We start from the raw sequence: 25709 nt of genomic DNA, 5'->3' as shown, positions 1-25709 counted from the left end.
TCATTTATGCGTTTCTATCTTTTTTTCTTCGCAGAATGATTCCTTCAGATGGCGAAAGTTAGCCATCTTCCAATGAGGCGCTACCCTTCTGAACAGCCGGCAACCCTTAATGTAGATCCAATCAACTTCTATCCACCGGCGAACGCAAACCACCATCGGGTAAGTCGCGTACAATTAAGCTTAGCAATAGCATATACAAAAACCAACCAACTCAAAGAAGACGTGTCACGTCCGTTAGTTAACCAGTTGCTTTCATTTTATGTTTCATAGGTTAATGGTATAAGATTAAAAAGAGGAAATCTTTTATTTGTATATTATATTTATTTAAAGTTGGCCACAAAGTCTAGAATTATTAAACGTACAAAAGTAATACTTTAAAACCCAACGAAACAATATATTCGGTAGAGCCTACAAATACTCCAATCTTAGTGGACAACTGGTTCCTCTTGGCACATTGCATTGGCTAGAAGTTTTGGCTAATTCAAAAATAAATGTTCATCTTCTGGGCGTTCACGATTCACATCCTTCCAACATCCATTTTGATGGTTTGGACAAATTGGTTCTGCTGTTCTGGCTGACGGCTTTCCCTGGGACGACGGGTCAGAAAATATGTTAATTGGATTTTTATGATTTCTTTTCCGTTCCGGTATTCGGTTGCGAAAACTCGGGTAAATTTGTTTTCCACGGCCCCGCCATCATCGCCCATTCTGATTCGGGTGCTTCGTGCATTTCGTCACGTTCTCCGTGTTTGGGGTTCTCTTTGGGGGTTTTCTGCTACATCGGCCCTTATCACCTTCTTCACCACATCCACACCGGGCAGTGTTGCCCGGTTCGGAAACGGCCATATGTTTCTTCTTGCTGGTTACGCGACGAATTTGGATGCACCGAAGCTCCGGGAAATCGTCGGCAAGAAAGTGGAAACGGTTACTGGCTGGCAAGCTGAAAAGTGACCAATTTCCGGACGAGTTCCGAATGCCAACACACCCGGCGGGGGAAGCTTATTCGGGACTCCTGAAACACGGGGTGCATCTTATGGAAATTCGGCTTCGCCTTTTTTCAGAATCAATTCTATCTTTTCTTGGTGGATAAAGGGAACGGGAAACCTTTTTCTTATTCAAACCCCCGTTTTGGCTAATCCAAAGGTCAAGGGCACGTGATGACGTCCGTTTTGGTTTCCCGTTTGTTCGCCGCTTGATTTATCGATGGGAAGGCCCGTTTTTCGCATGGCCACCAATGCCCGGCATTAATCGTACGAATCAGAGGTTTGTTTTTTGTCCTTTCACATTCCTTCTCCTATTTCATGCCAGGAATGTCAACACTCTGTACGTTGCATGGCCCCATGGAAGGGTTTCGGTGGGCCTACGGACCCTTGGTTCGATAGAGCAGGCGTTTCGTCGGTAGCAATTCAGGTCTCCGGCGACCGCGGAAACGATAAAATCCCCCGATACGGCACTGCATATAGATTTCCCATTTTGCCAACGTGGACAGCTTTAGCCGGTGCTACCGACGAGACCGCCACCATCCGGAGCTTATATTCTCCTTCCGGTTCTACCGCGCTGCCCGGAGCGCCGGACTCGATTCTGGAACGGACGGAACTTTTCCTTCGTTAATTTTTTCCCGCGCGTAAACCACGTGGGAATCGCAAGCCGATGGCACCAAAACGGCACGACCTCCTTATCGCTGCATTCGGCCACGCTTGGAGAGTTCCGTTCCGACAGCCGGAAACGAGCCGGTTTCTAGCGGACACGTACCGAGGTTGGTCCACAATGGTCGAGCAATTGTTTCGCTTTCCCGGAGTCCCCTTTCCGATCGAGAAGGACACTCGGGGGCCGTGGTGAAATCCGGAAAGAAAACTTGTCCTTTCGCACAATCCGACTCATATGGGGCTCTCGGTTCTGGTGTGCCAGAATTCAGCGTTCTTTTTTTTTTTTTGGTTGTGTGTCGGGTGGACCAGTTCGATGTGACATTCATCGAGTCGGACCGGAAGTTAATAACTTCGCCGGCCGGCTGGGATGGGATAAAGTTTTTGGGGCAACCGGTAAAAAGAGTCCTGATAAATCCGACACACTGCACACGTCCTTCCGGGGCCGGGCCTTCCCCTAGAGGATTCCGATTCCGATCGCAGCTGCCACCTTATCGTCAAAGATAAGTTCCGTTCGTGCTATCGGAGGACCCCAGCCAGGCATCTCGCCTGTGCGGTGTGGGGTTTGGATATTGTTTGGAGAAATATGGTCGTCCTTCTTCTTGGAGAAGCTTTGGATAAAGTTGCTCCCAATTTTGCTCGCCATCTAGCCGTATGACGGGGATGCTGCAATGTGCCGAATTCAATTTGAAAAAAGTTACAAATGACGAAGTTTTGATGCGAAAAGCAATTAAATTACTGGCTATTCGAAGCGAAATTTATAAATATATAATTTGATCAAATTTTAAGGTAAAAATACAAACACAATAGTAAAAACCTAGAGTATGAATAAGTAAAATCAAACAAATTAATTGTAAAGGTTGTAGAACTGTTGAGAGCGTATAATTTAAATGGCTAAAGATAAAAACAAACGAAAAATATAAAAAATCAATAAAATCTGTATTTTCGTTGGCATAATGCACTGCAAGCCTCAGGGCCATTGTTATCTCCAAATTTCCAGCCAGAAGTCAGCCCCCCGCAACATGGCGTTTTTAAATGTAGTTTTGCCATAGCCTGTCACACATATACGCACCCTCACACGTTAATTGCGAGTGGCTTCCACTTTAACGAACAGATATCGATGGTTCCGTCGAGGGTATCGAAAGGAAAAGCATCTCCAGATCGGATCGCACTCGGAGAGGGACCCATCTTCGCAACGCGTCATCAGATTCAACCCTAGACCATCTCTTTTGGGGAGCCATTTCCAGCACACAGCGCCATTTCCAGCGCAAAAGCGTGCCGAATCCGGATGCCATCCCCTGGAGGTGTGTAGTACGATCGAATGCGATTCGTTTCGATCGTTCTGGTACCCGTCAATTAAAGATTGGTAGTAGTCGGCCGAGCCGGCGGGACTCTATCACCGCTGGATTGAACGGCAACTTCACCATCCGTACAGTCCTCGGCACGGCGGCTTGCTAATGGAACGGCGGCCAATAATTAGCGGAAAAGTGAAATGGACTCCCTAATTGATGCGGCTAATTGATAAAGTGAAGCGTAGTGACGTGGCCATCTTCTGCGCCTTGCGTGGCCCCAAACGTGACTTCTTCAACGGTCACCGTCGTGACACGGTCCGATAGGACCGTCGTCACGGCACGGCCGTGACGCGTTTCGTCTTCCCAGTCAGCCGTACGAAATTGGGATTTATGATTGACGACATGCATAGTAGAAAGTCCGCATAGCCGTCGGCACCATGGATTAGCCACACCAAGAGACCTTCTTTCGCTTTTTTGGGTAGAATTGGCCAGATGAGTTTTTTGCCTCTTGACTTCGCTGGCTTTGCTACTCCCGAACTACAGTTTGCCATTCCTTTGAACCCTGGCCGGGTTCGATTGCGTAACTGGAGGTCCCATGTGGTTCGTTACGGAAATGTCACCCAAAAAACATCGCCAAATTATCAACACAAACCGTTTCGTAATATCATATCACAAAAAAGGCAACGGTTAAAAGGTTTGATAATAGTCGGCCAATCGAGGGACGTCGCCAAAAATATGCGCATCTTAAAGACACAGCCACGGGTGAAAGATAGCATAACCGGAAGCACGGGCTGAACCCAAACATGGTCCAAAACATAGATCTGCCATCGATTGGCTGGACCGCGTTGGAGGTAGAGGTGATAACTTTTATGCTAATTCGCAGTCTGCGGCTCCAAGTTTGGGCGTTCGGAACATCGGTCGGGACACTCGATCGAGCTGGGGAAGATGATGAGAAGCGAAAGCCAATTTCGTACATAATTTTGAAAACTACGGAAAGGCGAGCGGTGCGTGGCGAATTAGGCGATCCGATTCGGCAATATTCAAATCCGCCCGGAAGGTGACCCGGAAGATTTTCGGGGAACGCATTACGCATTCGGTTGGGATTTGATAACCCGCATACGCATTTACGACTGACCCGTGATCTCGTTTTATTGCCGTGGCGTATCTTTTTCCTACCGGCAACGGTGTTTAGCGCCCGCTTCGACTTCCCGTCCGATGGACAAACCTTTTCCGGGAAGCATCACTACCACCACCGGGCTAAGGGAAGTGTCATCATCTTGTGTGTTTTATGTCCAGCGGCATTTTTTTGCTTAAGGCTGCCATACTTCGACGTAGCATAAGTCTGTCTCCCGCGAATCGTAATCGATGGAAATGGCGCCGATAGGTTTCGGTTTCGCCATTGTTATGTAATTCTCTAAGCGCTCGCGGACGGGAGCCAACGGAAAGGTTAATGCGTTTATCGTAAACTTCAATTTACGGCACACGAAAAGTGCTGGCGATATGAAACCAATCGAAATTTTACAGTTTCGCAGTCGACACTTACAGGCGGCTTTCTGTTTCCCCGAAACGCTCGAACCGTTCGACAATTGATTCGTCTTCCACGTTGTTTGAGTGTGAGCATAAAATTGTTGATTGAATAAAAGGATCTGGCCATAATTTTGATACGAGGATCAGCGGCTTTACCTTTGCCGGCCCTTTGTGTAGAGATCGTCATCAAAACAGCAAACAATGTTTTCAAACTTATCTCACTTTCATGTTGTTTTCATTTTAATTAATCTTCTTTTAATTAATACAAGAAACCTTCCCGGTCCCAGGTGGTGTGTTAGTCGAACTAATCCTTCGGCACATGCACCCCAGTTTGCCTAATGTTGCTGCTTCATATGTATAAAACAGCATGATCATCGTTTTGTCAACACGCGCTCCAAAATGTCCCGCCGATGCCGGAGTGGAGTCGGCGAAAACTTTTCGTTCGTCTTCGTTGATGTCTACCCATCTAGCGAGTATCTTTGGAAGAAGCCCAATGGCGCATGAGTAATGAGTTTAGCAAAAATGCAATGACACCACCGTAGCTAAAATTTACATTTAATGAATTTCGAGAGCTGCATGGCGCTCGTCCCGTCATTTATGCTTATGCTCGGTGTTGTCTATTTTAATTTGGTTAACTTTTTTTCCTGTCGAGAAAACTTTTCAACACACTTCAGCCGCTCGAAAATCATCGGCAAACCGCAAACATCTGCACCGTTGGTTGGCGCTCACCTTGGCCCGGGTTCGGTCTTGTCGCGCTCGTTATCCTTGCGTCGGGCGCGTGGAGCAAGCATCCGTTCGCTCTTATCCTGTTTGCTTGCCCGCTGTCTCGTTATTCATAGTTTGATAGCCGTTCGTATGATAGCTTCCTCGCGGGATCACTCAAACCTGCACGTCGTCGGGAGCGCGATGCACCGAGCCGTGTAGGATCCATTTGCATAGATGATCCATGCTGGAAAAATTTCCAAACGAGGCGGCAAACAAGAAGTTCGAGGTGAGCATAAAACGAGCAAAACGTATGATCTCCATAACAACAAAACTCCTCCAGGCAGTTGCGGGTGGCGTAAAGTGCCGAAAGCATGGCGCCGAAACTCCCCGTACGTGGCATCTTAGTAATTTGGTTCGAAAAGTGTTTACGAGCTGGTTCCGCTTGTTGAGTGTGAGGGCATAAGCGTGGGTCTGTTACTGACAAACTTTGGCGCATGGCATCCGTTTTCCGAAAAACAACACCATCGCTCGATGAATTTTTAATTGAACCCAAAGTTGATGGTCCGCGCCGACGGCAGACGTCTGATATGTGGTGGGTAATTGGAGTTAATGGTCCTGTTAGAAACCGACGCTAGGTGCCGCGGTTTCGGATTCAAACGAGAGCGAAATGGCAATCGATATACATTTTTCGTGAACCCCGATGGACATGGCTGACTGAACTGCCTGAGGTCGGAGCAGACGCTTTCTTTCACGAACCTTATCCCGAACTCTCGGCTCGCCGGAGGCTGCCCGGTGCCGCAAGTTATTCGCTTCGCTGCGGTAGATTGAGTCGCCGTGCGCCATAACATAAGTCCTGCGTGTCTGTCTCTGTGAGTTGAAATTGGACCAATCCATATGGAAATGGGATCACCGGCATTCGGACCTTGGGGGTCGGTCCGATATGTGGCGGGTACTGAGACGAAATTGGACCGTTTATCGAGCTGAACCCATTTTCGCTCCCTCTCTCTCTCTCTCTAGCTCACTCTGAGGCCACCATCTTAGTGGGGTGAGAGAAAAGTCGAACGCCGGTGGAAAGGTTAACTGTGGGAAACCGGCCGGAACTTATGCCGGGTGCTTCCGGTGCAAATAAGCGGAACTAAGTGGGTTTCCTCCGGGGTGCTTTTGTGCTGCGCTGGAGTTCGATGGATGATTTTGATGTTTGTGGCTTCCCAGGGTATTGTATATTAAAAATAGTTTGCCCCGATGATCTCACTCGAACGGCGGTCAGACCCAAATGTGACTGGCAGTTCCTCAACGTTCGGCTTCCAACAAAGCCCGTAACGCCTAAGGGTGATGAAAAGACAACCCATATTTCATGCTCTTGCGGCTGACCTCAAATGTAATAAACGTTCCGACACCGGCACATATCATGCCCGACTGCCGCCAGTCGGATAGCTCCTTCGGGAAAAAAACAACCACTGCCGGGAAATCCATTGACGTGGCCACCGTGTTTGTGGTGCTATAAAATCATGTGCAAATACGATCATAAAACCTTAGCCAAGATTATCACCGTGCGATCCAGGGCAAAGAAGGAAAATCGGGAATCGAACTCGACGAGTGGGCGAGAAAATTGAAAATGCTCGGCGATGCGTAGCCGGGAAATGACAAAGTCACCTCACCCAGGACACCTCGCGACCAGCACTGGTGGGAGCACAAGTATCGAGCCTGGCGCACAGAATGGAGCATGAAATCGATACCGTTTTATGTTTACCTCGGGCGCCGGCAAATTTTGATTCGCCCGGCACCCGGCCCATCGCACGCTGGTGCTGGAGCATAATTTTAGTAACTTACGCAAATTGCATTCCGAGAGCCGGTCTGCTGACGCCCCGTGGCCGGAAGTAGGACCCACCGCGGGTGAGTACTTCGGTCTGCGCTCCGGTTCCGATCGAACGACCGACAGTTTACGATTCGATTCAGTTCATAAAGTTCAATGCGTGGCATACGCAACGATCCGTGGTCGGCACCAGTGGCCAACGACCAGCCGCAGTACAGAGACGGATCCGGACCATAAGTTCGTCTCCTCCGGATCAGATCGCTGTTTGTGGCGAAAACAAGAATAAGGAAATAAGAAAACTGACCGCAAACACCTCCGGGCGCGTCGATGAGCTCTCGGTGTACGTGCCTTATTTGGGTATCGCCGGTCGAGAAGAAACCAATCTCAAGCTCCTTCGGGGGCGCTGGCGTTGGCGAAGCGCAACTAAAAATCACCAGATCGCCGGACGGTGGGCGGTGGACTCGGGTTCGACTCGGGCGGGACCTGCCAGCATCAGCATCGTGGGGTTGCACTGTGGGTTTCACGAAGTTATGCTGCCGAAGCGGGAATTATCACGCAGACCAGGAGCAGCAAGGAGAGGCCGTGTACATGGCCACCCAATCTGACCGGCCTCCTGATTCCTGAAAAGTTTCTCCGTCGGCAAGGCGTGCCCCCTCTAAGACCGAAAGCGCTTCGAATTCGAAGGGATTTTCGCGCGTGAAAAGCCTCGGACGTGACCGGAACCGGATTTGGCCCTGATGCTGCCGGTGCTGCCGGTTGGTGGTGAAAGAATAAAGCGTAACACAAGCAAATTGAATGGCGCTCGGTGCGCTCTTCGCGAACTGATTTGTTTGGTGAGCCCGTCGGGAAGGAGTTGGCCTTCGCTTTCCCGGTCACGTCGGACGCGCCGGAACAGGAACTCCTGTGGTGACCTGGGCTGTGTGAAAGGAGAGCTGCAGCCGAAGAAAAATTGGCTTTCGCTCGGGAGATGCGAAAATTGAGAAATTTGCACATCAGCGCACAGCATATTTGGGGCTTGATCGCGTTAGAGGATATCCGCCGCCAATCGTGTGCCGGTTGCAAATATCGATTGTTATTCGAATTTGCGAAACGAAATATTCCGGCAGCATACGTTTCATACGCGCGCAAAACGTCGACACAACGGCTGGCATGCCAGCGACGATCTTAAAATTGGTTCAAGGGTTGCTTTCCAAGACCGTAAAAGTTGATCTTCGAAGGATTTGTGTAGATGCAGCAGCGTTGCAAATATTCTGCGCCTATAATCTAAGTAGATTGATTTATCTGCCATTCATTGAGAATTCATTTTCTACACAGAATAAGATTTTCGTAATTTTGAATTCAGTGGCTAGCGAACGAAGCTTATCATCTGAACATTTCAATAATATCTGAAAAGAGGAAAATCTTCTTCTGGAATAGCTCTTTTAAGATGTCGAAGGTTGTAAATGTAAAGTTACCGATTAAATGGCATTTTAATTTAATCTTGTTTGAAGCCATAAATAAATTTGAACAATGAGGAATCCCAGTTTGTATGAAGTTTTAAGCTTAAAGTTTTCGACTTGCTCGCCTAATTTTTTCATTCATTCATTAATTCACATTCGCATCTAAATCTTCTTCCATCCACCAAAAAATTCAACACGAGACTTCAAGCAGAAGGTAATGAAGTCCCTTCTGTGGATGTAATCGGAATTAGCGTACATGCTTCTGGCGACTGTGACCCAAGTTTCAAAAATCATCTGGGCTTAAGGGAGCCAATTTGAAATAAAGGGTGGTATTTTATCCCTTATTTTGAAAAAAGAAAAAATCAACAACAAATTAAAATTTAATTACAAAGCTAGTATGGTCACTATGTCTTTCTGGAACGTGTGGGTTCGAAAGTTTGCTAAAATTTCATCAAAGAAAGAATTATTCATGAAGCAAAACGTGTCATTGGTCAAGAAGTCACCCTATAACGGTATAATGCAGCAAATCCACAAGACGCAAATACTCGTGCAGTTCGATATTAAGACTTAAGAAATAGGATTAATTCTGAACAAAAATATACCTAAGGCATTAGAAAAGGACCACTTGACATAAACCATGCTGTTGACAATGTTGCCTGATCGAATTTCATTATTGTTGTCGAAAGAATTTTGATTGATAAATTATTCAACTTTGCAAATTAATAAAACTTTTGTTGTGCTAAAATGAACTTTGTTGTATGTCACTGTATTCTTGTTTACATTGTTAATGTAATGTAATGTAACCTGTACATTGTATTGTCAGACAAATTAGACCAGTTTCTAGACTTGTTAACAAGTGACCAGTTAGTTTCGTTAGTTAAAATAATGAAATGAAAAAAACTTCTTATTCGACGAGTGTGCTACAGAGTTTTAAAACGTTTGGGGATAAATTCTATGGCTTTTCAAATTTCATTCAAGTACACGCAAGATTTAAATTACGGAAATGAAATTAATGGGCAACAAAAACAAAGATGCCTTAATATTTGATGCATAGAACCCAATAAAGCATTAACCATAATCTTAATTCATTATTATTATTTGATTCATTATTGTAAAAAGAATACTTTGCAAATCCTCTACCATTCCTTTAACAATTATGTAACAATTCAAAATAGCCAACTTTAATTGATATTTTTAAGCATGATTCACTAATACTTTGTACTGATGTAGTAATATTTCGGATCCTGACCTCGCTTTTGTTCTCTCCACAGATTGCGAAGTCCTCCGACAAGGCTAAGAAAACATGGGGCCAGCGTCTAAAGCTCAGCAAACCGAGCTCAGCCAATGAAGACAAACCGGGTAGTTTCGTGAGCGGCACCTCAAGCGTCACGGCGTCCACCGCCCTCGTACCCGCTGGCCGTGGTTCGGCGCCTCACCACGGGTACGAGTCACTGGACTTCAACGGGAACCCAACCAGCCTAGTCTCGCCCAATGCGCACAAGATGAAGTACGCGGAAACCTGGGTGTATGGGACGGTGCGCGGTATGCCGCCCCCACTGGCCCCGATGTCGCACCATCCGCACCCCCTAACGCACCTGTCGCACCTGCCGGCGATCTACTGTCCGCCGCCCGAGGCCATGGCCGTGCTGATCTGCTGCTGCCCGGAGTATCTGAGCGGGACGAAGCGCGATGTCAAGAAGGCGACGGTCTGCAAGAAGTGTAAGGGCTCCCGGCTGCCACTCGCACCCATCGGCGGCACGGTCCGGCTGGCGTCCGGTGCCACCTATCTGGCCCCACCGCCCCAGCGCTCCAGTGCCGGCACCGTGAAGTTGGCCTCGACCTACGGCAAAAAGGCGCGCCCGTCGATCCTTGGCAATGGCAACCCGGATCCGTACGATTTTATGCGCCGTTCGCGGCTGACGCAGCCCCCGGACGGGGGTCCTTCAAAGTCGGTGAAAGCGACCATCAAGGAGAAGCTGCGAGGCCGCACGAAGAGCACGAGTCCGTCGCGAGGCCTCAGCAAACGAGGATCGGCGCGATCGCCCTCGCCCAGCAAGGGCAGCGTGAGGTCACCCCCGGCCAAGCTGTCCACGTTCCAAGACTGTTGGGTTGAGTCGGAACGTGACGATGGGTTGATGCGACCGAACGATCTGTCGTCAACGGTGGTGTCCGCCCCTTCGAGTACCGTTTCCTCGACGAACCGGAAGTCGATCCTGCGCTGTGACGTCAACCCGTACGATCTGATCTCGCTGAGTGGCACTGCTGGCGGCGGCGGCTGCGTCGCACTCCTGAACGAATTCTCACCCAACTCGCCCTCGGACGAGTTCGTCACCGACACCGAGTTCGATCTTCGGGCGGCCAAGTACGAGAACATCCTTGACACCCTGTACGCCAACCGGTACAATCCGGCGGCCAACAACATCGCGGCGATCAATGGCCAAAGAATCAAGCTGTTCGACGACTCGCGGCCAGCGCCCGTCTACGACGATGTGGACGAGTACGTGTACGATCCGGTCGAGATCGCTCCGGACGATGGGGCGGCGCTGGACCTGGACCTGACATCGAACGGGATGCCGGAGCGGCCACCGCGCACCAAAAAACAGCAGCAGCAGCAGTCGGTGTCGGAGATCGGCATGGTGATGGGCGGGTCTGGGACGGCGGTAACCAAAGACGACGACAGCCGTTCGCTTCCGGCGCAGATCTCGACCGCCGGCCCAGATCCGGGGTCGCAATCAAGTGCAATCAAATCGATCCTCAAACGTTCTCCGTCCTCGGTGCCGGCGGCCCCCCGCTCTCCGGGCGAGCCCTCCGCCGGGCTGCCCGGATACGATACGATCCGGTTGAACCACACGCTGGTGCAGCGTCTGGCGAAGCTAACCACGGCGGCCGACGATGGCGGATCCTTCGGCTCCAAGACGGGAACGGTCAGTGCACGGAACTTGCCGAAAGCGGGCGCCGACAAGCGCCACTCGCACCGTGGCTCTCAGTTCTATCTTCCCACCCCGTCCACGGAGGCCGAAGAGCCAGCGACAGCCGTGGCGTCGTCAGAGGTCGGTTCGACGACCACCAGTTCCGGTGGGCGGAAGAAGGTCCACTTTCTGGTGGAGAATGAAATCATCGACGACGACGATAAGCTGTTTGCGCAGATGCTCTTCACCGAGGTGGTCACGGTGAACGGGAACGGGACGTTGAACGGTGGGGCCGCTGTGGAACCGGCAGATCCGGGAACCGGGCAGGCGACGGAACGACACCCGGAACGGACCGCGAACGGATGGGCGAGCGAAGGCAAAGGGAGTATTCCTACGGCCCGAGTGACCGGTGTGGTGAAGGCAAATGGCGGTGACAATGATGGTAAGTACAGCGATGCAACGAATGCTATGCTTACGAATCCTTATTCCACGTTCTGGAAAATTCTTTTTCAATTCTTCGTCTTGTGTTGGTAGTGGCCCTGGGGTCCTTTGCGGTAAGCTGCGAGCATTACTCTATAGGATGAAATTGTATATAGCTTTGGGTATTTAAATGATTGCCAAAATTGCTATGTTGCAATGTTGTGTTAATTTTAAGGCCAGGAAACTTAAATTTGAAGACCAGGAAACGGAAAAAGACCAGGAAACGCAGAATTTGTGTTAGGCCGAAATAGGAGTTTTAATGTCAGCTGATTCGAGCTAAGCCTTTAAAATTTCTCCTTGAGCTGATGTTGCACCAGCACCCTTTAAAAGACCCTTTCACTTCAACGTTCGTTATTACAATCTAACTCCTTCAGTTTATTTATTTATGTTATTTCATTTATCCAGTTATTTAGTAATGTTTTAAATGCAACCATATTTCGAGTCATGTTCGTGTCGTTCTCGCCTATCGACTCACTTTCCTATGTGGGTTTTCCAAGACCAGGCTGATTTCTTACACGATATCCTTCATCGTTTGTTTTTTAATTGCAAACAGAGACGAATGTTGAATGCGTCACTTTCTGCCACCTGATCCTTCTTGACTTAATGGGCTTCAGGGGCGTCCTGTCGAATTGCAACGTCTCATACAGCATTTTGGAAATAACATGTACCATAAATGTTACTCATTTGGCTAACAAATCCTTACTTTCTTCATAATAAAGAAATCCATGGTAGTACGAAGGCTGTTCAAAATTTTTTGCGACATTTGCATTTCTGCGGGTTACGTAAATCCGATTTCGATTTTTTAATGGCGTTAGGTTGCTAAACATTTCAGTGACTTATGGTGGAAAGTTCGTCCATTTTGAGTAATCACTTAATTTTTGACAGCTGTTTGACTGTGCGCGTGTCTTGGCCCAACGTCGATTTTTCTCTACTCCGAAAAAAAATGGCGCAGAATCTTTCTCGAATGTTTTGTGAAAAAATAAAGTTACGAGCGCGGACGCATTTGAAATGTTGACTATAGCATATGATGAAGCTATGAAGCGAAAATCGGATATACGTAGCTCGTGGAAATGCAAATGTCGCAAACATTTTTAAACAGCCCCCGTAGCTTGTTTTCTTGAATGTCCACATGTCTTTACAAGATCGTGTACATTCAAAGTGAGCAAACATTTATTTTGAATTTTTTAAATTTATTTTATTAAAGTATGTAAAGATGTTGTTGTGTGTGATGTTTTGGATTATCATTTAGCTTTCGCTAGCGACTATTACTTTCGCTAAGATGAAGAATTATACTTTCACATAGCAATGCATCGTGGTTGACGATCTACACAGTCAACCAATCGCGACAGCATTTTAGAACATCATTTGCAGTCGAACTATTATTTCCTGGGGACACCCCACAGTTTTTTAGTTGATTTGCGCAAACGTTTCTTCCAATTCTATTGGCACTTTAACTCTATTTTCAAAACAATTTCCAAACAGTTTACCAACTGAATACAGTTTTGTCCCAAAGCTTAGCTCCTTTTTCAGCATTCACCACCAGAACGGAGCTTAATTAGAAGTACCATCTCACCACATACTCTGCTGTGTTCTAATAACCGTCTGAATGATTCACAATTGGTGTCCATTTCTGTGCTGCTGAATGTCGAATTGCAGCGTTTGAATCCAGTTCTAAATAGTGCACTGTTCCAGCACACATGACCCGTCGACTCTTTCTGATATCTCCAACAGCTCGTCCACCCGTCCGATTGGGCGAGTGGTCTGCAACGGACAACAATTAATTTTATCATGTCGCCTCCAGCCCAACCGAGATTGAGTGATGGAAGCTAATCAAAATAATAGCGCCCCATAAAGATTCCATAGGCTGCGCGGAACAGCCTTTTGGCTGTGGGGTCTGTTTTGCGAAATGCAACTACAGCCACTGTAGCCAGGTGCTAATTAAAATGATTCATTACTTCATATGCCTCTCGCGTGGAGTCCATGGGACGTACCAGGAACCTGGGGCCGCATTTCCGAAAGCCTCACTTCTGGAGATTGGCTTTATCCCAAATGTCCTGGCCTACCGTACGGTCGGCCGGCATTGCGTTGTTGCCTGGCCTGGCCGTGCGTTTCTGCCTAAAACAATCACAAATTCATTAATGCGTACATCGGGGAAACGCGATTCGCGAGTTGCGGAGCGGTTGCCAACCGGCAGGCCTGCCGAAATTGATTCGACATTAAATAATGCCCAATATGTTGCCCATTTTTCAACATGTTTGCCCGACCATTGTTTGTGCAACGATCGTGGACACTGCCCAGGGCCAGGGACTTCAGGTGACTCTTGGAGCCGCGCCATCGACGGAGCGCACCGGAGCGCCACGCTTTGCAGGTTGCCGGACCAAAAACCGCACACCACCACACGCGCGCGCTAGGATTGATGTTATAGTTCGCTGAACTTGATGGCCGCTAATTATAGGGCATTAGAGTTTATGCTAATCCTGCGTCGACGCGTGGACGTCGGACGGGAATAGCCAGAGCCGGCGGGTGCTGGTGATAACGCGAGGCTCTGCGCTACACGACCCGCGGGTGAAGTTTAGAAGCCAAGGCCTCTGGGCAGTGGGTTATCGTGTGCCGAACCTCACCGGGAACTACTCCCGCAGCTGGTGCGATTAATCGCTGCGGTGGTTTCGTGCCAGATCGATACACACGGTTGGTTCCCGGCCGTCCGGCGTAGGCTCTCAATCCGACCGACTGCACCGACGTCCGAACTGCACCCAGGACATCTCGCTTTGAGGGCCACAACACTGCTGCTGCTGGCTCAATGTAAATGGGCTGCTTTTGGTTCGGTTTTGTAAAACGATCGGGAATGTTTCGGGTGGATCCTTAATTAGTTGTAAACTGATTTTAAAGTATTCAAAACACTAACTAAGTATAGAAGCAACCAACGCAGAACCCTTATTCCAAACGTGGCCTCGACACCGTTTCGACCGTTTCTGATTTCACTTCCGGCAGTCCCGGAATAGGGACACCGAAGCTCAGGCAGCATAACTGACAGTCTACACACCGATAAGCCAGTGATCCTTGTTACGATAAATCGTTGACCTTTTTACCATTCCTGGCCTGGTCACGGACGCCTCCAGAACTGAGGCGTCGGACCAGAGAGAGCTCCCTTGAGGAGTTGGAAGCCGTCGAGCAATCCTCGAGTGGATGGCGAAAGCCAAAATGGACAATTTTCCGACTCTCGGACGATTCTTGGGAAACGGACCGAAGGGTTGGGTTTGAAAAATTTGTCGAAATTATTTGTGTCTCCATACGCTTTTTACGGTTTGGCTTTGTGATCAGACCCAATGGAATTATGGTAGGCTTTCGCTGCCAGCTTCAGGACTCCTAAACTCCAAGCCCGTGTACTGTCTTCCGTATCCGTATCCAGGGGAGGGCGCACTGGGGGCGAGTTATCCAGGGCCCAGGGCCAACGTCGCCTGTCGATTGCCAGTGTTTTGAGACATTCGCATAAATCACTGAGGCGGGCAATAAAATAACATGATTGGGACCGAAACCGAACCGAGAGAGAAAGGCGCGCTGCGGGTCGTCGTGTACATTGTCGGTCGTGTGTCTACATCCTGGAACCCGGAACGGTGTGAAAACTATCGAAGGCGCCGTGATTTATACGGTAACTCACCCGGGCGCCGGAAGAGGGTGCTCGAGCACCGAGCGGAAATGCAGCTGGAGCACGATATTTACATATGAACTTTGATTACGATTCCTTTTCTGCCTCGGGCAGGAGTTGTTGCGTTTGCCAATCGCTACGGTACAGGACCCACACCGTAATCCCCGGGCAGGGAAGCGGAAGACGGGTCTGGATCGTTTGCAGCTTTCGAGAGTGGTTTCGAGGTGGGTGCGATAACGATAAGAAATTCCACAAACAAACGTTTGTCTTCGGAACGAGCACGGTAAAGACGGTGTCACGACACGATTGTTGTTCCGTTCCGTTGTTCCTTCACGATACACGATCCTCCGGTTCTTCAACCCGCCGCCCCGGAACTGCGGAACTGTTTGCTCAGTGTGGTACCGAGAGCCCTCGCGCTCCGGCGTTGCTACTACTACAATCGGTAATGGTCCATCAAGTTTTTGGGCGGAAGAAAAACTTTAACACCGTGTGAACCGAGGTGACAAAAATAGCAAAACCCTTGAACGGCTGGAATAACAGCGGTTCGATGTACGGTTCGAAGCTGCCCTCCTATGGGTGAAGTAGCTCCGTCCTGGCGTTTAGGTGAATTTTGGATGGGACCATTCGGTGAAACTCAGAATCCTTCGGAACGGCTACGGTAGAATGGAACAAAGTATTGTTAACGGTGTGGTCTTGCTGCCCACACCATTGCTAGGAATCGAGGAAAGGTGAGCTAATCAAGTTTATCCGTACCACCCGACTAAGGTTCTGGAAAAGGATATGTTTTATTGGGTACAAAGTGACTTTTAAAGTATTACTTTATACCTTGTTGAAGCATAGTTTTAGCTCATAATCAATGGGCAGCTGGCCTCAACACGTGAACCTGATTGGCTGGGCGGTAAAAATCCTTAACGTGGCCAACACTACTTGACAACCCATTTGCAATAAATACAGAGAAATTCATATATTTGGGCCGCAAATTAATTCGTGTTGTTTAACAATGGATGGCGTTACTCACTAAATATAACAAATTTTTTTTTTATAAAATATGAGTTTGATAGCTACTGTCATTATGCATCTAACGCAGTATAGTTTTTTTGGTCAAAGTGTCAAACAACACCTTTTCTAAGCATTTGAACATGTCAAGTTTTGCTCCTGATAAAGCGTTTTTGCGGGGAATACTTTTTCATTTCTGTTTGCACGGCAGAAAAAAGGGATTCTTGTACCGAATCGTCACTGGTGATGAAAAGAAGAGTTATTACAAGAATTCTAAGCCCAAAATACCTCGAATACAGCGTGGTGAATCAGGTCCATCGCAACCAAAGCGAAATTTTCACTTTGGAACAATTATGCTGTGAATGTGGTATGGAAGGTGTGGTGTACTTTGAGTTTTTAAATCCTAATGAAATTATTGAAAGACAATCCCATCGACCACAATAAACGATTTGAAGCAATGCTTTGGTCATAAAACGACGAGAATGGGATAAAAGACATGGTAAGCGGAATTTTCAAAATGACAAAACTCAACCCCACATCGCAAAACCGGTTAAAACCTATCTCGAAAATTTCGGATCGGAACTATTCATCCTTCCGCTGCATACACCTGATATTGCTCTTTCGGATTAGTATTTAATCCGTTACATGAGTAACGGTTTGGCAGCACAGTGGGTCACTTCTGCTTCTTCTTCTTATTATTATTATTATTATTATTGTTATTATTCGAACCATTATTATTATGTCGAATAAAACCGCACGAATTAATTTGCACACCTAATATTTATAGATCTACTTTCTGTTTCGCCCTTCATGGATTTTGAGTGTTAGATAAACGCCTGACTTACAGATGTTTAAAAACATGTTTAAAGACGGCACAATTCGCGGGTTGCAAAAAAATTTATTTCATTTGATTCTCTTTGATTGATCTTCTCCTTTACGATCTTTAACTAACCGACGATAATTTTCTTCTACATGAATGTTTGTAGTAAAAGTAACTAGTAAATTCTGTAGCTCTATGATATTTGCAAGGCGATCCACAAAATAAACGGTATAGAAAAGAAGGTCAAGTTGATAGTATTGTAATAAAATTAGATACTGTAAGAAACCACAGCCACAACGGACAGTGTATAGTAAACATCTAGCCAACAAATCCTTGTTTGCCCACCAAAAATAAGGAACAAAAACTTCAACCAGAAGGAAAATTAGCTTATTTTGGTGCTTCGTAAGTATTAATGCTCAAGAATTCATATTCATATTCATATTCAACATAATAGCCGAGAAAAGGATAATGCAACCATTAGCGAGGCGAAGTTCTTTAAATTTCATTGAAAAATCTGTTGCAATAAAATATGCTTCCTCACTCATACCTGTGTTGCACACGGTTCAGGACAAAGTCACCGACAAGTATTGGCCTCTTCTGGTACGGCGACTCGCTAATCCGAGTGATCCCGCAGCCAGTGATATATTGTTACATTTGTTTATAAGGAAGAATTATCAACTTAAGAACTTCAAGTATTAACGGATAACAGCTTCAATTATGTTAACCGAACTCCTCGTAATTTTAACAAGCAAAATCGCAATTGGAACATCCATCCTATCGAGCTCCAGTTTCTTCCCAATCAATCGCAATTCCGAAACGATGTTGCTGTTGGTCAGGTTCATTATACATTCAACAAATTGGCAAATAGTGCACTTTACACCAAACAAACAGCCATTGGAACGGATGCTGGCCGGTGAAACCCCCGTGGGCATCGCTGCTAACACACCACGCGCCAGGGGCACGTCCTGGGTTCCAGGGTGCACGATGGTTTCCATCAAAATATCCTGCAGCTGCAGGTTGGAGCTGTTGCAATAAATATGTTGCGCCGCACCAACGAGCACACCAGAGTTCCGAGTTAAATCCCGAGCTGGGATGCTGGAAACCGGTGACCCGGAAAGCGCTACCTCAGCGCCCATGACCCAAGAGTCTCACGATGGCGTCTAATTACTTTCGCCCGGTTCGTTCAGCCCAGTTCTGTTGGCTTCAGCAATTTCGCTTCGTTCCTGCTGCATCCATTCCAATTTCTTACTTCCACCGTGTCCGTGGCCAAAAAGGGCCATACCAAGAATCGAGCGCTCCCCTGTCATCGGTGCTGATTTCGTTTCCCTTTCTGTTGTCACTTTCCAGCACCGGTGGCCATCCCGGCGGACCACCCGAAGCCGAGAGCCGTGGCGGCGGTTTTCCAGCGAAGTTCCAACGGTCCAGTCCGTCGAAGTTTCAGCGACCGGGCATCACCGACGAAGGCGAACTCAACCGAAGGCGAGTCTGCAGCCAAGGGCTTCATTGACACGATGGCCCTGCGAGACCGGCGACCGGCCCGAACCTACTCCCGGGCGGCGTTCGAAGAGGAAACGACCTCCTCGACGACTTCCTCGTCCACGTCGTCCGATTCGTCGATCGGTTCGGTGGCTTCACTGTTGGTGGCAGCGGGCACAGCGGGGAATCGGATCCGCCCAAAAGTACCACCACCACCTCCACCACCGGGGAAGACACAGGCGTTGGTGGCCGTCCCGAGTCTTCCGAACGGGACTCACCCGGAGAACGGATTGGCCAGGGAATGTGATGTTTACGAGGATTTTTGCTTTAACCTGATCGCGTCGGCGGGCGTACGGCGATCCAGCAGCGATCGGAGCAGCTCCACATCGTCCTCGTCTCGCACGCTGCTACCGGTGGGGCAGACTGCGTCCCCGGGCAGTGTGTCCACGAGTGGGGCGGTCCACCGGCTCGAGATACGGCACGATCCCGAACCGGACGAGGATCAGTATCAGAAGAAAACATCCATCCTGATCACCGGGGACGATTGCTACTCGACGGTTAACGTGGACGGGGCCAGCGACACCACGATCTACCAATCGTCGGTAGTCGTCAACGATGGCGGAACGGCCTCCCCGGGCGAGATACGACAAACCGCATCCAACACCATCACCATCAGCGTCAGCTCGCCGACTTCCACGCTCCAGAACCGAGGAACCGGAAAGTTGACACTACCCTCGGACATCACGCTGGACGGGCAAGACGAGCTGATAGCGAGCAACAATGAGCGGAATCTTAGCTACCATGGGACGGGGTGCGACGTATCGACGATCGGCACTTCGATCATCCCGATCGGCGAACCTTTCAGCATTCCAGCTCCGGCCAAAGGGACACAAATGAACGGTGGCAGAACGTTGATCAATCTCGATTACGATCCTCAGCGGGACGGGCCGGCGTCTCCTGAGGCCACTCCTGCGCCACAATCGGTGGTCGTGGAGCGGAAGGACTCTGCGTGCACCCCCAGTCCCCCAGCCAGTCCGCCAGTTCCTAGCGATTGCAACGATTCCAAAGAGAAGGGCTGGGATGCGCCCGAACACGCTGGTCAGGATGCGACGCGTCAGGTCACGACTCCCGTCGTAATGCGGAGAGCCCTGAAGCCGGCGGCCATCGACCAATCCGGTAGCTTGCAGTCGAAGGTATGCCGGAACAGCTTCATCGCCCGGCTGCTGGAGGACGCCACGCTCAGCCAGCTGGCCGAGGGTCTGGAGTACGAGCTGGTCGCGAAGCTGATCGAGAACTCGCTGCTGCGGCTGAAGGAATCCCGTAACGGGCTGGACATGAGCGGTACCAAAGACGAGGATGACGTTTCGCGGCTCATCGAGCAGTCGCTGCTGAGGATCCAGGAGGAGCGCACCAAGCAGTTGGCCGCCGCTAAGGAACTACCGAACGGCAGCAAGCGAAGTAGCGTCAGTTCGGGAAACAGCTACGGGTCGGCCGCCGCCTACGAGCTGATGGAGTTCGAGCAGCTGGCGGATCTGAGCGATTGCTATCAGAGCTGCAGCAGCGACCTGACGGTGGACGATGACCAGACTGCGACGTCACGCACCAAGTTCTATCAGATGCTGGTGGATGCGACGCTGTCGGAGATCGAGATCAACACCACGAACGACGACGATGAGGAACACCATTACGAGTCGATCCGACTGAACGGGGATCCGATCTACGAGGAGATCACGGACATCCCGCCACCGCTGCCCCTGACGGCCCCACCGATCGACGATGTGGATCTTGAGAAGCAGCGGAACGTGGGGCGTTCCATCTTTGAGGGTGCCTCCAAGTACGACATCCTGTCGTACCTGGTCGATGCCAAGGAGCGTGGCATCGCACAGGAGGAATCGTACGGTGGTGGTGGTGGTGGTGTCGGTGGGTTCCAGTTTGGCAACGCGAGTGACATCATACTGGAGGAGGAAGAATCGGAACCGATCACCGATCTGCGGCACCATCAGCGCCAAATATCGGACATCAGCAGTCGGCTCAGTCACATCTCGGGCATTAGCGACTCGAGTGAGGACACGTCGATGGCCCTAACTGGTGGTGGGCAGCGGTCGAAAGCATCGGCCGAGATCGAGCGGAACGATTCGGGCGTTGGGTCGGAGACGAGCAAAACGTCACGCAGTCGGTGGCAACATCCGCTGGCGGGTTCCGGGTCTGGCTCGGCACTGATGCTGAACAAGATCGCGCCGATCCACCTGTGCGAGGACTGCGACGGGCCGGTGGAAACGCAGGTGACCGAGTCGGGCGTGATGTACGCGCCGCTGGTCTGCCGCAAGTGTGGCAAGAAGCGGGCCGAGCGCAAGGAAATCATCACCGAGATCGTCGAGACGGAGGAGAAGTACGGGCGCGACCTGCAGATCGTGCTGGAGGAGTTCTACCAGCCGATGCTGGTGGCCGGGCTGCTCAACCAGGACCAGCTGTCGGCCATCTTCCTGAACGTGGAGGAGCTGCTGGAGAACAACCAGTTCCTGGCCGAGCGGATGCGGGACGGGCTCGACATCGCGACCGAGCAGGGCGACGACGACCTGCTGACGGTGAACATCGGCAAGATCTTCCTCGAGGCCGCCCCGATGCTGCACGCGTTCGAGAGCTACTGCGTGCGCCAGGGGGCCGCCAGTCTGCTGCTGGCCAACCTGGAGAAGGAGAAGGAACTGCTGCGGATCTTTCTGCGCGTCTCGCAGATGGAGAATGCCGTGCTGCGGCGGATGAATCTCAACTCGTTTCTGATGGTTCGCTAGCCTTTCCGGTTGGGGCGCACTCTCTCGCGCACTGGTCTCTGACTGGGATTCTCATTCTTCATTGTAGGTGCCGGTGCAGCGGGTCACCAAGTACCCGCTGTTGCTGGCCCGTCTCTACAAGGTGACGCCCGGCCATCTGGAGGGTAAGGAGCTGCTGAAGCAATCGCAGGAAAAGATCGAGCTGCACCTGAACCACATGAACCGCGAGGCGAAGGACGTGCCGACCAAGCTGTGGCGTCGGATTTCCTCGTCCAGTCCGGGCCGCCGGTTGTCCTGCGAGCTGGACATGATCAACATCAAGCTGCGCAAGATGGCGGTCGACGTGCTGGAGTGGAACCACGAGGAGGTCCGGTTTGCGATCGAGGGTCGGCTCCTGTTTACGCAGCCGAACGACGGCAACTGGAAGAAGAGCCGCACGATCAAGCTGACCTCCATCAATGCGCTGCTGGTGACGAACGGCAAGGTACGTGCCAAAAAGAAATTCATAAATTATTGCGTGAATTTCAAAACATTATTTACTATGTTTCCGATGGTCCGATTGCCATTTTAAACGTAGCTTCGTAATGCTCCTTTTGGTCCTAGTTGACGAAAAACTCGACCAATCTATTTTCACAATCATTTTTTGATCTCCATTTCCTATCACTCAGAAAATTTTTCAAGGTGCCAAAAAGGAGATAATAGTTACAAAGTATGGACTATACGGTGGATTCATTAAAACTTCCAGACTAAGCTCCCGGACTTTTCGACGAGTGACTGTAGACGTGTTCCATCAGGATCTTGAGCTGTCCTGATGGAACAAAACACCTCTTCTGTTCGGCAATTGTCAGTCCCTGGCCTAAAACAGTCCAACTGTTGACAGTAGAGATCTGAGTATAGTGTTAAGGCAGATGGAAGCAATTCATAATCAACGATTCCTTTCAAGTCCAATCTTTAACATAAGAAATAACTGAACCGGGTCGATGAAACCAAAATTGCACGTGATCATCTGTTAAAGTATCTGCTCCATAATTCACAAATTCAGCAACATGGCTTGCATTTTTGCCTTTCTCAATGAAAAATTTTAAAATGAACATTTTATCATTTTGTTTTGAATCTTAGAAGAACGGACCGGGCCGTATTTATACATTTTCTCTTTCTTGACTGTCATTGTTAACACTCTGTAAATCACAAACGAATGAAACAACACAAAAACAGCTTTAGAATGCTTTTTGGCGTAAAAGGTCCGCTTTAGAACGAGCATAAACTTGAACTTGTTCGATCGATACTTTATAAAGCATTTTAAGCATTTTTATAAGTGTGAAGTTTCAGCTTTAAATCGAACATAAATTTGAAACTGTACGATCGATACTTCACGAGATTTCGATCACTACAGCCATCGTCCGAGGAAATAATCGATTTCTTTTTAGCCAATCTTTTATGATCCAGAGTGGGACATTTAAACATTTAAATTTCATTTGGCTATCAAAAGAAAACGTCTAAATAGGTTTCGATGCTTGAGCCTTCATTTGAACAATTTCGGTGAAATGTCTGCCACGGTTGACTTGACAGTAGTCCATTCGGTCGACTTATTTTATGAGTACATTTTCGATTGTCTCTTATCCTATTTCGTCAATAACAATTTGAATTTGAATCTTGTGGTCATCAAAGTTGTCAAAATGTTTACTATGTATTAACAATTTCCAGAATGAAGTTTAAAGTTTTGAAAATCAAGTAATCGGTATTTTAAAATTCAAACACATGGTGGCCCACCGTCCATTTCAACAAACCCTTTGCAAACTACCCACCACTAACTACGACTTACGCTCCCAACGTAAACTTCTCAAGACCCGGACGGCCGATATATCAGTCCGTCAGCCCGAAGCCAGCCTAATGAAGATGTGCTGCCGCCTCGGACTCTACACGAAATTGGTGCCCCACCGGCAACCGGCTTTAAATTCTCAATGTTTGGTCACCTGGCCTTCTCGCTGACTTCATCCCTTTGGCCCTCAGTTGGCGACTGCTCCTTGAAGGCCTCTCCTGGGGCCTGCCACAAATCATGATGAAATGTACAGGTGCACGGCGAGCACGGGTCCGGTTCGGATCACCCAGTCAAAAGAACACGGGAATCTGAGCGACCAATTCGTCCACCATCAGTAGCAGCCGCAGCTCCTTCCCCACTCATTTCTCTCCTCTTTTCCCCTGGTTCTGTTTTGCAGCCAACGGCCAGCTATAAGGCGGACCGGGCCCTCACGGAAACGCTCAGCTTTCCGCGGCACACCGGCATCCGGGAGGCGTCGCTGTTGCTGGTCCGCGAGAAGGGCGGCCGCTACACCCTGCTGCGCGAGCCTCTGTTCCTCGACCGGTGCGTCGTCTGCTCCGAGCACGACTGGGAGGACTATTTCGAGGTGCAGGAGATTCTCTCGAAGGAGTCCTTCATATTCAAGGTAGGTCGGCCGCGCGTCCTGTCGTTATTTTTTCCTGAAGCTCCCAGATTTTTGATGCCGGTCTTTCGTGGCCTCGCCACACCCGTCTTTGCTTGCAGGCTGAGGACGGCACGAAAACCAAACAGTGGTACGCCCAGCTGCAGTATCACTCGCAGGGCATGGGCACCTGGCGAAAGCGTCGGAATGCGCTCGCCAACATCATGATTAATGGCATGATGACACGCACGTAGCGGAAACGGAACCAGCCACCACCACCAACAACCAGCGTCACCTGGAATCCTTGCCGAGAGCCTTGTACAGATCGGGGCTGACCGGGCCGTAAGTGGACAGTCCTGACAAGTCGGCTCCCCTGACGCTTCCTGATGGGGCCGCGGCAGCCGAAGGACGGTCTGCGTGTGTGCGTTTTAAAAACAATAGGCAACGACACAACGTGGCCCTCGCGGAACGGGGTCGGTCCGCGAATACGTCCCACGGCCCAAGTTATTTATTCGATTAGCAAGTCTTCTCGTGAGCTTTTGAGTCTGTTCCTGTTTTCGTTCCGATTATTGTTTACTAGTTTTGAAATTGTACTTTCTCTCGCCCGTTGTTGCCGCCCGTTAGCACTTTAGTTAGCACCTTAAACGGTGGTTTAGAAAGCATTTTGATTGTGAATTTTAATTTTCTTCTTAGTAACTTCGTTAGACTAGCGACCGGCACGAAGATGAACGTCCCCAGAGAGTCCGGCAGAGTTGTGTAATACAAGTGTCCTTTTTTTTTCTTTTGTATCGATAAATGACTAAGCCCACAAAGAGTAGGAGTTTGTAAGTAGAGAATGAATGACCCACGGGGATGGAAGTTTTTGCAAGTATCTAATTTATCCTACGTGGCTGATGCAACTAAAGTCCGTCCTGTTGACTAGCTATTATCGTAACTGCGGGGACACACGAAGCGTGAAAACTAGCGTAAAATTAATTTGTAACGTCAAAACGTTTACGCTTCGTGTGGCAGCAAAAAATTAAAAACGAAATGTCAAACGTGTTTACGTTCGTGTTTTTGGTCCAAGAAAATAGAAATAGAAGAGAAATTAATTGATTTCTGAATATTCTTTTCTGTTTTTTTCCGATTTTGTTGCTATACCAGCAAATAAGAACTTAAATTATCCTCTGTTTGTAAGCAAAGCGTATGAAAAAAATAATTACGCTCGGGTTTACGGCTCGCGCGAGGCGTAAACGTTTTGACAGAGGCGCAGCAGTTTGGCATTAATCGTTAACGTCAAACTTGTTACGTTACGCATCGTGTGTCCCCGCAGTAACGCAATGGCTGCTGCATTGGCCCGGGTCGCGAATCCGATATACGATGTGAATATCCTGAGCCACGAGCCAAAGGGCTCAGAGCTAAATGTATTAACAATATGCAACTAAAGGCCGAAGCCGAACAAAAACGAAACGAAACGATAAAACATGGCGCCGGAGCATTCGCCGTTTACTCCACGTTTTGACGAGCTAAAGTTAGTGTCGGTTAGTGAAAAAAAAAAACAGAAACACCCACGAAGAAAGCAAATAAATAAACTTATAAAAGCGAACACAATGGCGGGCGGCGCGCTGAGTCGCCCGGATTCTGGCCAGAAGAGTCATTCATATTCATGCCCATCCACCCGGGGCCCGGCCGGGAAACGCCAGGATATGATTTTTTCATTTGCCATTTTCCCACGGCCGGTGGGGCGCTCCGGGAAAGGAAAGAAACACGGAAAGACCTTCACGGGAGCCGCCACCG

At 49.0% G+C, this 25709-nt stretch overlaps 1 protein-coding gene across 1 annotated transcript; it reads left to right on the top strand.

Moving 5' to 3' along the window:
- The first annotated feature begins 48 nt into the window (after window positions 1-48).
- Window positions 49-24187, top strand: LOC131215505 (uncharacterized). The gene is made up of 6 exons (XM_058209895.1): window positions 49-159; window positions 9690-11769; window positions 18617-21525; window positions 21602-21997; window positions 23730-23957; window positions 24056-24187. The coding sequence occupies exons 1-6, from the start codon at window positions 49-51 to the stop codon at window positions 24185-24187; spliced, it is 5856 nt and encodes a 1951-aa protein (XP_058065878.1).
- Window positions 24188-25709: the final 1522 nt, after the last annotated feature.

The sequence above is a fragment of the Anopheles bellator genome, chromosome 1 (assembly GCF_943735745.2).
Source record: "Anopheles bellator chromosome 1, idAnoBellAS_SP24_06.2, whole genome shotgun sequence".
Taxonomy (NCBI): Eukaryota; Metazoa; Arthropoda; class Insecta; order Diptera; family Culicidae; genus Anopheles; species Anopheles bellator.
The sequence above is the reverse complement of the archived record's forward strand: the minus strand, read 5'-3'. Positions and strand labels throughout refer to the sequence as shown.

Excerpts from the sequence above, each read along its gene's own strand:
- LOC131215505 (XM_058209895.1), top strand. The coding sequence starts at position 49 with ATGGCGAAAGTTAGCCATCTTCCAATGAGGCGCTACCCTTCTGAACAG. Across the intron at positions 160-9,689 it reads CGAACGCAAACCACCATCGG|ATTGCGAAGTCCTCCGACAA; the intron begins GTAAGTCGCGTA and ends TTCTCTCCACAG. Across the intron at positions 21,998-23,729 it reads TGCTGGTGACGAACGGCAAG|CCAACGGCCAGCTATAAGGC; the intron begins GTACGTGCCAAA and ends TCTGTTTTGCAG.